The 13,720-nt window shown below is 52.0% G+C and overlaps 1 protein-coding gene across 1 annotated transcript in view; it reads right to left on the bottom strand.

The window, feature by feature from the left end:
* Positions 1 to 2,354: 2,354 nt before the first annotated feature.
* Positions 2,355 to 13,720, bottom strand: part of LOC140403802 (galanin peptides-like) — a 32,486-nt gene continuing 21,120 nt past the window's right edge. The window contains exon 6 of the mRNA XM_072491961.1: positions 2,355 to 2,587. Within this exon, the coding sequence (XP_072348062.1) occupies positions 2,529 to 2,587 (59 nt within the window). The 3' untranslated portion in view covers positions 2,355 to 2,528. The remainder of the gene's footprint in view (positions 2,588 to 13,720) is intronic.

Raw genomic sequence — 13,720 nt, 5'->3', positions numbered from 1 at the left:
AGGATAAGCCTGAGAACGTGTTATCATGTCAGAACCTTGTTGTAGAAATGATCTGTCCATCATTTCACAGTAGCATTGTGGATAGCACAATTGCTTCACAGCTCCAGGGTCCCAGGTTCGATTCCGGCTTGGGTCACTGCCTGTGCGGAGTCTGCACATCCTCCCCGTGTGTGCGTGGGTTTCCTCCGGGTGCTCCGGTTTCCTCCCACAGTCCAAAGATGTGCAGGTTAGGTGGATTGCCCATGATAAATTGCCCTTAGTGTCCAAAATTGCCCTTAGTGTTGGGTAGGGTTACTGGGTTATGGGGATAGGGTGGAGGTGTTGACCTTGGTTAGGGTGCTCTTTCCAAGAGCCGGTGCAGACTCGATGGGCCGAATGGCCTCCTTCTGCACTGTAAATTCTATTCTATGAAAAATCAATGCGTGACTTGTTCCCTGTATCAGAGCCATTCTCCGTCCAGGAACTGCAGCTGTGTAGGCCCGACCCACATATCCCAATCTCACCGCAACCTAATCCTAGCATCCGCAAATTCCACCGGCGCTCAGGGTGAAGTTGGGTTACACGCAGCACTCCCTGAGTTCCAGTGTGTTTAACCCGCGGTGATGTGCCAGTTACACGCAGCACTCCCTGACTTCCAGCGTGTTTAACCCGCGGTGATGTGCCAGTTACACGCAGCACTCCCTGACTTCCAGCGTGTTTAACCCGCGGTGATGTGCCAGTTACACGCAGCACTCACCACACCCGCAATAAAATATCAGTAATCTGAGAAAGCATTTCTTCAACGGTGTCATCAGGTGGCCCATGCACCAGGCCCTGCAGCGTCTTCTTGTTTCAAACCGGATTGTATTCTGGACTCATATCTCCCCCTGATCCCGGTGTTCCAGGACCCAGGTATCTTAGAAAAAATTGTCCTTCTTTCGCTACAGAAACAGCAACAGCAGCCTCCAGGCATCTGCAGCCACCGGCAGGAGCAAGCAGCAAACACATCCTGCAGCTGTGAAGTGCTCTCACAACTAAGAAGGCCAATTCATTATTCACAGCCTTTAACTGTGAAGCTAGAGGCTGCTCACAGTCAAAGGGAGTTAACATGACCTTCAGCATAGAACCAAGAACAGGGCTCTGTCCTGGAAGGTTTTGGTAGGGCAGACAGGGAGCAGGTGAAGTTGCCCCTGTTATGGGTCTCCACAATATTTAACGGAGGCTTGAAGGCCTCATGGACGAAAAGCCCCTCTCCCCCCTGCCCGGGGGCGATTCCAGGCCTGGAACCATTCAGCTCCCCGACCAAGCCCAACCCCCTGATGGGTGTGTGTCCCCCACCACCCCCAGCACTGGGGCAGAAGATCCAGTTCCCTTGAGATGCAGACCGGGAAATGGAAATGACCCGACTTCCACACCGGCCATTGCATCAGCTTCACGGTTTAAAAAGGTGGACTAAACGGCGCCCGCATGATTTCTCGCTGGGGAACCGGTTAATTCCTGGGAGGCCATTACATTCAACTTCAATCTCGCTGATGAGATGGAAATTAATGCCACTGTAGGTTAATGGTATGCTCACCATGTTTGGGTGGGATCTGGAACTTGGCGTCGGGAGTGGGCTGGTCCGACCGCAAACTGATTTTGGCCTTTCCCGCTGTTCAACCGGCGCCCAGATCCATGGAGCTTGAATATCAGCAATGATTTTCTCAAGGTTTATGTGATTGTTGGTTGTTATAACCTGCCTGCTTACCATTGGCTGGGGACTAATGACAATCCCACAATCCTGTGGGAGTATGAGCTCCCCCAATGATGGGGTGCGGAGAAACCATTAGCAGAGTCCCTGTATAAATAATGCTGGACAGTTTGGAACCAGCAGGAAGGAGTAAGCAGCAAGTGAGGTTGCTGCTGTTGTAATGTATATGTTATTGTAAATAAATGTTATTTCTTTGTATCCTTAAAACCCGTGCTGGATTCATCGTGGCCCTCACAAAATTGATGATGCAGGAAAGGTAATTCGAGGATATTACATTGCAAACCAAGGCAACAAAACGATAAAAGATACAGTTGAGATTAACATCCGTAAATGCCAGTTAATATTTCAAGAAATGGAACAGACGTTTGGATGCAGCGTCAACCTGGGCTCAGGATTCATTCAGAACAATCAGCTGCTTGAATTCTTTCCTCCACTTTGAACTAAGTTGTGTCAAGGGTCTTCCTGCAAATTCCTTGCTTCTCTGTCTGGGTTGACATCAGGCCTGGGTTATAGTTTTAATGTGGAGATGGCAGCGTTGGACTGACGTGAGACTTCTTATAATTTTAAAACTGTGGTTAACAAGTTACTTCAACACAGAGGCAAAGAGAGAAAGACGAGAGAAAGGTTCAACTTCTTTGCTTTACTTTATTGGAGGGATACCCGGGTGGCCGGGCTCGGGCAGGGTGGCACATCAGCAAAATTCAAACCTTTGAATCTGGGAGAATAATCACAATGGGGTTGGGCCGTTCCTTTTTCAAACATTACTCATTTCACATGCGAGCACTCAAACTCCAAAGTGTTAATCTTGTGTGGGGTCTGCTGAGAGTGACACTGCCGAGTTCTCCAGTACACCAGATTCTGCCAAAAGAGTGACAAAATATTAAATCATTTAAACAGCCCATAAAACAACTTATTGAAGAAATAAACTATTTTCCGACCAGATATCCTTCCTTCCACAATCTAGTCTTTTAACATCCAAGTTCAATTGTATAACTGCCGTTTTGTAAATTACTGCCTGTACTCTGAGAATTCTTTCAACCTTAGCAGTGTCCCTCACAGTGACCCTGTGACCCTCACAATGACCCTCGTTCCCTCACATTGACCATGTGGCCCTCACAGTGACCCTCCTTCCCTCACAGTGACCTGTGACCCTCGCAGAGACCCTCTTTCCCTCACAGTGACCGTGGATCCCAAATTGTTGCCACAATTCTCAACACCCTTACGATAAGGGCACTCCCACTAATCTAGAACTTTCCAAACCCTGACCTTCTCAGCAGACTCTGAACCCACGGTCTCAGGTCTCTCTGGCCATCTCACCTGTAGCGTGGGTTCGCACACTGGACCCCTCCACATCAGCCCAGCTTCTCCCATCTTCCCGACCTCCTAGCCTTTCCCACCTGACTGACCTTCACACCTGACTGACCACAACCTGGCTGACCACAACCTGACAGACCACAACCTGGCTGACCACAACCTGGCTGACCACAACCTGACCTTCACACCTGAGTGACCACAACCTGGCTGACCACAATCTGACTGACCACAACCTGACTGACCACAACCTGACCTTCACAACCTAACTGACCACAACCTGACTGACCTCCACAACCTGACTGACCACAACCTGACTGACCACAACCTGGCTGACCACAACCTGACCTTCACACCTGAGTGACCACAACCTGGCTGACCACAACCTGGCTGACCACAACCTGACCTTCACACCTGACTGACCACAACCTGGCTGACCACAACCTGACAGACCACAACCTGGCTGACCACAACCTGGCTGACCACAACCTGACCTTCACACCTGAGTGACCACAACCTGGCTGACCACAACCTGACTGACCACAACCTGACTAACCACAACCTGGCTGACCACAACCTGGCTGACCACAACCTGACCTTCACACCTGACTGACCACAACCTGGCTGACCACAACCTGACAGACCACAACCTGGCTGACCACAACCTGGCTGACCACAACCTGACCTTCACACCTGAGTGACCACAACCTGGCTGACCACAACCTGACTGACCACAACCTGACTGACCACAACCTGACCTCCACAACCTGACTGACCACAACCTGACTGACCACAACCTGACTGACCACAACCTGACCTTCACAACCTAACTGACCACAACCTGACTGACCTCCACAACCTGACTGACCACAACCTGACTGACCACAACCTGACTGACCACAACCTGACTGACCACAACCTGACTGACCACAACCTGACTGACCACAACCTGACTGACCACAACCTGACCTTCACAACCTGACTGACCACAACCTGACTGACCACAACCTGACTGACCACAACCTGACTGACCACAACCTGACTGACCACAACCTGACTGACCACAACCTGACCTTCACAACCTGACTGACCACAACCTGACTGACCACAACCTGACTGACCACAACCTGACTGACCACAACCTGACTGACCACAACCTGACTGACCACAACCTGACTGACCACAACCTGACCTTCACAACCTGACTGACCACAACCTGACTGACCACAACCTGACCTTCACAACCTGACTGACCACAACCTGACTGACCACAACCTGACTGACCACAACCTGACTGACCACAACCTGACCTTCACAACCTAACTGACCACAACCTGACTGACCTCCACAACCTGGCTGACCACAACCTGACTGACCACAACCTGACTGACCACAACCTGACCTTCACAACCTAACTGACCACAACCTGACTGACCACAACCTGACTGACCACAACCTGACTGACCACAACCAGACTGACCTCCACAACCTAACTGACCACAACCTGACTGACCACAACCTGACCTTCACAACCTGACTGACCACAACCTGACTGACCACAACCAGACTGACCTCCACAACCTGACAGACCACAACCTGACTGACCACAACCTGACTGACCACAACCTGACTGACCTCCACAACCTGACTGACCACAACCTGACTGACCACAACCTGACTGACCACAACCTGACTGACCACAACCTGACTGACCTCCACAACCTGACTGACCACAACCTGGCTGACCACAACCTGACTGACCACAACCTGGCTGACCACAACCTGACTGACCACAACCTGACTGACCACAACCTGACTGACCACAACCTGACTGACCTCCACAACCTGGCTGACCACAACCTGACTGACCACAACCTGACTGACCACAACCTGGCTGACCACAACCTGACTGACCACAACCTGACTGACCACAACCTGACTGACCACAACCTGACCTTCACAACCTGACTGACCACAACCTGACTGACCACAACCTGACTGACCACAACCTGACTGACCACAACCTGACCTTCACAACCTGACTGACCACAACCTGACTGACCACAACCTGACTGACCACAACCTGACTGACCACAACCTGACTGACCACAACCTGACTGACCACAACCTGACCTTCACAACCTGATTGACCACAACCTGACTGACCACAACCTGACTGACCACAACCTGACTGACCACAACCTGACTGACCACAACCTGACTGACCACAACCTGACTGACCACAACCTGACCTTCACAACCTGACTGACCACAACCTGACTGACCACAACCTGACCTTCACAACCTGGCTGACCACAACCTGACTGACCACAACCTGACTGACCACAACCTGACTGACCACAACCTGACTGACCACAACCTGACTGACCACAACCTGACTGACCACAACCTGACTGACCACAACCTGACAGACCACAACCTGACTGACCACAACCTGACAGACCACAACCTGACTGACCACAACCTGACTGACCACAACCTGACTGACCACAACCTGACAGACCACAACCTGACTGACCACAACCTGACTGACCACAACCAGACTGACCACAACCTGACTGACCACAACCTGACTGACCACAACCTGACTGACCTCCACAACCTGACTGACCACAACCTGACTGACCACAACCTGACCTCCACAACCTGACTGACCACAACCTGACTGACCACAACCTGACTGACCACAACCTGGCTGACCACAACCTGACTGACCACAACCTGACTGACCTCCACAACCTGACTGACCACAACCTGACTGACCACAACCTGACTGACCACAACCAGACTGACCTCCACAACCTGGCTGACCACAACCTGACTGACCACAACCTGGCTGACCACAACCTGACTGACCACAACCTGACTGACCACAACCTGGCTGACCACAACCTGACTGACCACAACCTGGCTGACCACAACCTGACTGACCACAACCTGGCTGACCACAACCTGACTGACCACAACCTGACTGACCACAACCTGATTGACCACAACCTGACTGACCTCCACAACCTGACTGACCACAACCTGACTGACCACAACCTGACCTTCACAACCTGACTGACCACAACCTGACTGACCACAACCTGACAGACCACAACCTGGCTGACCACAACCTGACTGACCACAACCTGGCTGACCACAACCTAACTGACCACAACCTGACTGACCACAACCTGACTGACCACAACCTGACTGACCACAACCTGACCTTCACAACCTAACTGACCACAACCTGACTGACCACAACCTGACCTTCACAACCTGACTGACCACAACCTGACTGACCACAACCTGACTGACCACAACCTGACTGACCACAACCTGACTGACCTCCACAACCTGACAGACCACAACCTGACTGACCACAACCTGACTGACCACAACCTGACTGACCACAACCTGATTGACCACAACCTGACTGACCACAACCTGACTGACCACAACCTGACTGACCACAACCTGACTGACCACAACCTGACAGACCACAACCTGACTGACCACAACCTGACTGACCACAACCTGACTGACCACAACCTGACTGACCTCCACTACCTGACAGACCACAACCTGACTGACCACAACCTGACTGACCACAACCTGACTGACCACAACCTGACTGACCACAACCTGACCTCCACAACCTGACTGACCACAACCTGACCTTCACAACCTGACTGACCACAACCTGACAGACCACAACCTGACTGACCACAACCTGACTGACCACAACCTGACTGACCACAACCTGACTGACCTCCACTACCTGACAGACCACAACCTGACTGACCACAACCTGACTGACCACAACCTGACTGACCACAACCTGACTGACCACAACCTGACTGACCACAACCTGACTGACCACAACCTGACTGACCACAACCTGACCTTCACAACCTGACTGACCACAACCTGACTGACCACAACCTGACTGACCACAACCTGACTGACCACAACCTGACCTTCACAACCTAACTGACCACAACCTGACTGACCTCCACAACCTGACTGACCACAACCTGACTGACCACAACCTGACTGACCACAACCTGACCTTCACAACCTGACTGACCACAACCTGACCTTCACAACCTAATTGACCACAACCTGACTGACCACAACCTGACCTTCACAACCTAACTGACCACAACCTGACTGACCACAACCTGGATGACCACAACCTGACTGACCACAACCTGACCTTCACAACCTAACTGACCACAACCTGACTGACCACAACCTGGATGACCACAACCTGACCTTCACAACCTAACTGACCACAACCTGACTGACCACAACCTGGATGACCACAACCTGACCTTCACAACCTAACTGACCACAACCTGACTGACCACAACCTAACTGACCACAACCTGACTGACCACCACAACCTGACTGACCACAACCTGACTGACCACAACCTGACTGACCACAACCTGACTGACCACAACCTGACTGACCACAAACTGACCTTCACAACCTGACTGACCACAACCTGACTGACCACAACCTGACTGACCACAAACTGACCTTCACAACCTGACTGACCACAACCTGACTGACCACAACCTGACTGACCACAACCTGACCTTCACAACCTAATTGACCACAACCTGACTGACCACAACCTGACTGACCACAACCTGACCTCCACAACCTGACTGACCACAACCTGACTGACCACAACCTAATTGACCACAACCTGACCTTCACAACCTAACTGACCACAACCTGACTGACCACAACCTGACTGACCACAACCTGACTGACCACAACCTGACTGACCACAACCTGACTGACCACAACCTGACAGACCACAACCTGACCTTCACAACCTGATTGACCACAACCTGACTGACCACAACCTGACTGACCACAACCTGACTGACCACAACCTGACCTTCACAACCTGGCTGACCTCCACAACCTGACTGACCACAACCTGACTGACCACAACCTAACTGACCACAACCTGACTGACCACAACCTGACCTTCACAACCTGACTGACCACAACCTGACTGACCACAACCTGACTGACCACAACCTGACCTTCACAACCTGACTGACCTCCACAACCTGACTGACCACAACCTGACTGACCACAACCTGACTGACCACAACCTGACTGACCACAACCTGACCTTCACAACCTGGCTGACCTCCACAACCTGACTGACCACAACCTGACTGACCACAACCTGACTGACCACAACCTGACTGACCACAACCTGACCTTCACAACCTAACTGACCACAACCTGACCTTCACAACCTGACTGACCACAACCTGACTGACCACAACCTGACTGACCACAACCTAACTGACCACAACCTGAGTGACCACAACCTGACTGACCACAACCTGGCTGACCACAACCTGACTGACCACAACCTGGCTGACCACAACCTGACCTCCACAACCTGACTGACCACAACCTGACTGACCACAACCTGACTGACCACAACCTGACTGACCACAACCTGACTGACCACAACCTAACTGACCACAACCTGTTTGACCACAACCTGATTGACCACAACCTGACCTTCACAACCTAACTGACCACAACCTGACTGACCACAACCTGACTGACCACAACCTGACCTTCACAACCTAACTGACCACAACCTGACTGACCACAACCTGACTGACCACAACCTGACTGACCACAACCTGACTGACCACAACCTGACCTTCACAACCTGACCTTCACAACCTAACTGACCACAACCTGACTGACCACAACCTGACTGACCTCCACAACCTGACTGACCACAACCTGACTGACCACAACCTGACTAACCACAACCTGACTGACCACAACCTGTCTGACCACAACCTGACTGACCACAACCTGACTAACCACAACCTGACTGACCACAACCTGACCTTCACAACCTGACTGACCACAACTTGACTGACCTCCACAACCTAACTGACCACAACCTGACTGACCACAACCTGACTGACCTCCACAACCTGACTGACCACAACCTGACTGACCACAACCTGACTGACCACAACCTGACTGACCACAACCTGACTGACCTCCACAACCTGACTGACCACAACCTGACTGACCACAACCTGACTGACCACAACCTGACTGACCACAACCTGGCTGACCACAACCTGACTGACCACAACCTGGCTGACCACAACCTGACCTCCACAACCTGACTAACCACAACCTGACTGACCACAACCTGACTGACCACAACCTGGCTGACCACAACCTGACTGACCACAACTTGACTGACCACAACCTGACTGACCTCCACAACCTGGCTGACCACAACCTGACTGACCACAACCTGACTGACCACAACCTGACTGACCACAACCTGACTGACCTCCACAACCTGACTGACCACAACCTGACTGACCACAACCTGACTGACCACAACCTGACTGACCTCCACAACCTGACTGACCACAACCTGACTGACCACAACCTGACTGACCACAACCTGACTGACCTCCACAACCTGACTGACCACAACCTGACTGACCACAACCTGACTGACCACAACCTGACTGACCACAACCTGACTGACCACAACCTGACTGACCACAACCTGACCTTCACAACCTAACTGACCACAACCAGACTGACCACAAACTGACCTTCACAACCTGACTGACCACAACCTGACTGACCACAACCTGTCTGACCACAACCTGACTGACCACAACCTGACTGACCACAACCTGACTGACCACAAACTGACCTTCACACCTGACTGACCACAACCTGACCTTCACAACCTGACTGACCACAACCTGTCTGACCACAACCTGTCTGACCACAACCTGACTGACCACAACCTGTCTGACCACAACCTGACTGACCACAAACTGACCTTCACACCTGACTGACCACAAACTGACCTTCACACCTGACTGACCACAACCTGACCTTCACAACCTGACTGACCACAACCTGTCTGACCACAACCTGTCTGACCACAACCTGTCTGACCACAAACTGACTGACCACAAACTGACCTTCACACCTGACTGACCACAAACTGACCTTCACACCTGACTGACCACAACCTGACCTTCACAACCTGACTGACCACAACCTGTCTGACCACAACCTGACTGACCACAACCTGTCTGACCACAACCTGACTGACCACAAACTGACCTTCACACCTGACTGACCACAAACTGACCTTCACACCTGACTGACCACAACCTGACCTTCACAACCTGACTGACCACAACCTGTCTGACCACAACCTGTCTGACCACAACCTGACTGACCACAACCTGACTGACCACAACCTGACCTCCACAACCTGACTGACCACAACCTGATTGACCACAACCTGACTGACCACAACCTGACTGACCACAACCTGACTGACCACAACCTGACCTCCACAACCTGACTGACCACAACCTGACTGACCACAACCTGACTGACCTCCACAACCTGACTGACCACAACCTGATTGACCACAACCTGACCTTCACAACCTGACTGACCACAACCTGGCTGACCACAACCTGACTGACCACAACCTGACTGACCTCCACAACCTGATTGACCACAACCTGACTGACCACAACCTGATTGACCACAACCTGACCTTCACAACCTGACTGACCACAACCTGACTGACCTCCACAACCTGATTGACCACAACCTGACCTTCACAACCTGACTGACCACAACCTGGCTGACCACAACCTGACTGACCACAACCTGACTGACCTCCACAACCTGATTGACCACAACCTGACTGACCACAACCTGATTGACCACAACCTGACCTTCACAACCTGACTGACCACAACCTGACTGACCTCCACAACCTGATTGACCACAACCTGACTGACCACAACCTGACTGACCACAACCTGACTGACCTCCACAACCTGACTGACCACAACCTGACTGACCACAACCTGACTGACCACAACCTGACTGACCACAACCTGACTGACCACAACCTGACTGACCTCAACCTGACCTCCACAACCTGACTGACCACAACCTGACTGACCTCCACAACCTGACTGACCACAACCTGACTGACCACAACCTGACCTTCACAACCTGACTGACCACAACCAGACTGACCACAAACTGACCTTCACACCTGACTGACCACAACCTGACTGACCTCCACAACCTGACTAACCACAACCTGACTGACCAGAACCTGACCTTCACAACCTGACTGACCACAACCAGACTGACCACAAACTGACCTCCACAACCTGACTGACCACAACCTGACTGACCACAACCTGACTGACCACAACCTGACTGACCACAACCTGACTGACCACAACCTGACCTTCACAACCTGACTGACCACAACCAGACTGACCACAAACTGACCTTCACACCTGACTGACCACAACCTGACTGACCACAACCTGACCTTCACACCTGACTGACCACAACCTGACCTTCACAACCTGACTGACCACAACCTGACTGACCACAAACTGACCTTCACACCTGACTGACCACAACCTGACTGACCTCCACAACCTGACTAACCACAACCTGACTGACCACAACCTGACTGACCACAACCTGACTGACCACAACCTGACCTCCACAACCTGACTGACCACAACCTGACTGACCACAACCTGACTGACCACAAACTGACTGACCATAACCTGACTGACCTCCACAACCTGACTGACCACAACCTGACTGACCACAACCTGACTGACCACAACCTGACTGACCACAACCTGACTGACCACAACCTGACTGACCACAACCTGATTGACCACAACCTGATTGACCACAACCTGACTGACCACAACCTGACTGACCACAACCTGACTGACCACAACCTGATTGACCACAACCTGACTGACCACAACCTGACTGACCACAACCTGACTGACCACAACCTGATTGACCACAACCTGACTGACCACAACCTGACTGACCACAAACTGACTGACCACAACCTGATTGACCACAACCTGATTGACCACAACCTGATTGACCACAACCTGACTGACCACAACCTGACTGACCACAACCTGACTGACCACAACCTGACTGACCACAAACTGACTTTCACAACCTGACTGACCACAACCTGACTGACCACAACTTGACTGACCACAAACTGACCTTCACAACCTGACTGACCACAACCTGACTGACCACAACCTGACCTTCACAACCTGACTGACCACAACCTGACTGACCACAACCTGACCTTCACAACCTGACTGACCACAACCTGACTGACCACAACCTGACTGACCACAACCTGACTGACCACAACCTGGCTGACCACAACCTGACTGACCACAACCTGACTGACCACAACCTGACTGACCACAACCTGGCTGACCACAACCTGACTGACCACAACCTGACTGACCACAACCTGACTGACCACAACCTGACTGACCACAACCTGACTGACCACAACCTGACCTTCACAACCTGACTGACCACAACCTGACTGACCACAACCTGACTGACCACAACCTGACTGACCACAACCTGACTGACCACAACCTGACTGACCACAAACTGACTGACCACAACCTGACTGACCACAACCTGATTGACCACAACCTGATTGACCACAACCTGACTGACCACAACCTGACTGACCACAACCTGACTGACCACAACCTGACTGACCACAACCTGACCTTCACAACCTGACCTTCACACCTGACTGACCACAACCTGACTGACCACAACCTGACTGACCACAACCTGACTGACCACAACCTGGCTGACCACAACCTGACCTTCACACCTGACTGACCTCCACAACCTGACTGACCACAACCAGACTGACCACAAACTGACCTTCACACCTGACTGACCTCCACAACCTGACTGACCACAACCTGGCTGACCACAACCTGACCTTCACACCTGACTGACCTCCACAACCTGACTGACCACAACCTGACTGACCACAACCTGACTGACCACAACCTGACTGACCACAACCTGGCTGACCACAACCTGACCTTCACACCTGACTGACCTTCACAACCTGACTGACCACAACCTGACTGACCACAACCTGACTGACCACAACCTGACTGACCACAACCTGACCTCCACAACCTGACTGACCACAAACTGACCTTCACAACCTGTCTGACCACAACCTGACCTCCACAACCTGACTGACCACAACCTGACTGACCACAACCTGACTGACCACAACCTGACTGACCACAACCTGACCTTCACAACCTGACTGACCACAACCTGACTGACCACAACCTGACTGACCACAACCTGACTGACCACAACCTGACCTCCACAACCAGACTAACCACAACCTGGCTGACCACAACCTGACTGACCACAACCTGACCTTCACAACCTGACTGACCACAACCTGACTGACCACAACCTGACTGACCACAACCTGACCTTCACAACCTAATTGACCACAACCTGACTGACCTCCACAAACTGACCTTCACACCTGACTGACCACAACCTGACTGACCACAACCTGACTGACCACAACCTGACTGACCACAACCTGACAGACCACAACCTGACCTTCACAACCTGACTGACCACAACCTGACCTTCACAACCTGACTGACCACAACCTGACTGACCACAACCTGACTGACCACAACCTGACCTCCACAACCTGACTGACCACAAACT

The sequence above is a fragment of the Scyliorhinus torazame genome, chromosome 29 (assembly GCF_047496885.1).
Source record: "Scyliorhinus torazame isolate Kashiwa2021f chromosome 29, sScyTor2.1, whole genome shotgun sequence".
NCBI lineage: Eukaryota > Metazoa > Chordata > Chondrichthyes > Carcharhiniformes > Scyliorhinidae > Scyliorhinus > Scyliorhinus torazame.
This window is presented reverse-complemented; position numbering and strand designations above follow the sequence as displayed.